The sequence below is a fragment of the Penaeus vannamei genome, chromosome 11 (genome assembly GCF_042767895.1).
Source record: "Penaeus vannamei isolate JL-2024 chromosome 11, ASM4276789v1, whole genome shotgun sequence".
NCBI classification, from domain to species: Eukaryota; Metazoa; Arthropoda; class Malacostraca; order Decapoda; family Penaeidae; genus Penaeus; species Penaeus vannamei.
In genome coordinates, this window is record NC_091559.1 from 43481872 (window position 1) to 43484371 (window position 2500).

The 2500-nt window shown below is 38.3% G+C and overlaps 1 protein-coding gene across 2 annotated transcripts in view; it reads right to left on the reverse strand.

Moving 5' to 3' along the window:
• The window catches only part of LOC138863208 (nephrin-like), a 53632-nt gene that overhangs the window by 32398 nt on the left and 18734 nt on the right, over positions 1 to 2500 (reverse strand). For both annotated transcript variants that reach the window (XM_070127341.1, XM_070127342.1), the window contains one exon: positions 2276 to 2378. In XM_070127341.1, coding sequence (XP_069983442.1) covers positions 2276 to 2378 — 103 coding nt within the window. The remainder of the gene's footprint in view (positions 1 to 2275; positions 2379 to 2500) is intronic.

Consider the following 2500-nt stretch of genomic DNA (forward strand, 5'->3'; position numbering starts at 1 on the left):
TCCAAGCAGCTTCCTGTGAAGTCAAGGACAGCATAACCGCTTTATGTAAAAATAAGTCGGTTAGTATATCCAGAACACGATAAGCATGCAAATATACACAGTAAAAGCAGTGGTTTGCCATTACTTAACCGAAAACCTTCGACTCGAAACAAATACAAAGCAATTGTGAATTCTCTGGAAAATATTTGCTTCTACGACGCTGTTTCGGGACGGGAGAGAGAGAGAGAGAGGGAGGGAGGGAGGGAGGGAGGGAGTGAGAGGGAGAGAGAGGGAGAGAGAGAGAGAGAGAGAGAGAAAGAGAGAGAGAGAGAGAGAGAGATAGAGAGATAGAGAGAGAGAGAGAGAGAGAGAGGGAGGGAGGGAGTGAGAGCGAGAGACACAGAGAGAGAGAGAGAGAGAGAAAGAGAGAAAAAGAGAGAGAGAGAGGGAGAGAGAGAGAGAGAGAGAGAGAGAGAGAGAGAGAGAGAGAGAGAGAGAGAGGGAGGGAGGGAGAGAGGGAGGGAGTGAGAGGGAGAGAGAGAAAGAGAGAGAAATAGAGAAAGAGATAGATGGATAGATAGATAGATAGATAGAGGGGGGGGGAGAGGGAGAGAGAGAAAGAGATATTTTCCATAACAATAGTACAGCCATTATAACACGGGGAAACTGGATTTTTTTCGTCTGCTGGAAAAGGTATACAAACGGAAAGCTAACGACCAAGGGAGAGAACTATTTCCATAGCACTTCCCTTTCACTTACTTGATTCGAAACATTAGTTGTGTTTGGCAGATTCTGACTTATAAATTAGAAGTTATTACGTTTGGCAGATTCTGACATAAATTAGAAGTTATTACGTTTGGCAGATTCTGACTTATAAGTTAGAAGTTGTTACGTTTGGCAGATTCTGACTTATAAATTAGAAGTTATTACATTTGGCAGATTCTGACTTATAAGTTAGAAGTTGTTACGTTTGGCAGATTCTGACTTATAAATTAGAAGTTATTACGTTTGGCAGATTCTGACTTATAAGTTAGAAGTTGTTACGTTTGGCAGATTCTGACTTATAAATTAGAAGTTATTACATTTGGCAGATTCTGACTTATAAGTTAGAAGTTGTTACGTTTGGCAGATTCTGACTTATAAATTAGAAGTTATTACGTTTGGCAGATTCTGACTTATAAGTTAGAAGTTGTTACGTTTGGCAGATTCTGACTTATAAATTAGAAGTTATTACGTTTGGCAGATTCTGACTTATAAGTTAGAAGTTATTACGTTTGGCAGATTCTGACTTATAAGTTGAGAAGGTTACGTTTGGCAGATTCTGACTTATAAGTTAGAAGTTGTTACGTTTGGCAGATTCTGACTTATAAATTAGAAGTTATTACGTTTGGCAGATTCTGACTTATAAATTAGAAGTTATTACGTTTGGCAGATTCTGACATAAATTAGAAGTTATTACGTTTGGCAGATTCTGACATAAATTAGAAGTTATTACTTAGACATTATTACTTAAAACTTATTATTTGTAGTTAAAAGTTAAAACTTATTACAACCGAGAATACTTCGAAATAACTTAATGCATTTTTTGTTCATAAAGTCACCAGGCGCATTGTATAATATTCATTAACCTGTTTATTCCTATATAAATCTTTGTACTGGCACTAATAATAAAAAAACGTAGACAAGGGACCTTAGTAAAATGGAAATTCATCACGAAATACTGTCAAGTTTTGGCAAGGGAAATATATTCACCCAGAATTTACGCTGAAGAAAGTGTATATAACGTATGACATGCCGCTAATGTACCCTGAGTAAGGTGTTGTTCCATATCAAGGTTGTAATGAACACACGCCTGAACTCTGGCTATATAAAGGCTGTAGTAACTTTAGGATAAAGAAATGGAATATTTATGTACTACCGTAGGTGGCGACATCTTGTATTGTGAGATAAATAATGGTAAGTGCTTTAGTGCATAAACATGTGGCAATTTTGATAAAACAACAACAAAACATGATAAAATGTATACGTGCAAAGAGTTTATTTCGATTAATGTAAAAATCCGTAAACTAGAAATTCACCAAAGGTATCTCGTAGTGTGAAGTTGTTGTTTTTTATTATTATTTTACCTTTTGTAGAAGTTATTCATACTTTTACCTTTTGTAGTTATTGAAACTTTTACCTTGTGCAGTTCATACGTTTACCTTTTGTAGAAGGTCAGACCTTGACTTTATGTAGAGAAAACTGTGATATTTATAGAATACCTAAAAAAGTGCAAACGATATTTCCTGACACTCACCTGACCGACGGCGGGTTAGCAGAGGCCACCGCCGTGACAGTGACGTCATCACCCTCCTTCACGTCCAGCCGACCCGAGGGCGCCCTGAGCCACACGGGGCCGTCTGAGGGTGACATCAAAGCGCACCTGTTTATTACGCAACGGCCTTTGCCCTTATCTTTGTTTGGGTGATTCTGAGGTGGGATCACAGTGCCGGGGGATTGGGAAGGATGATAGGAAGGGCGG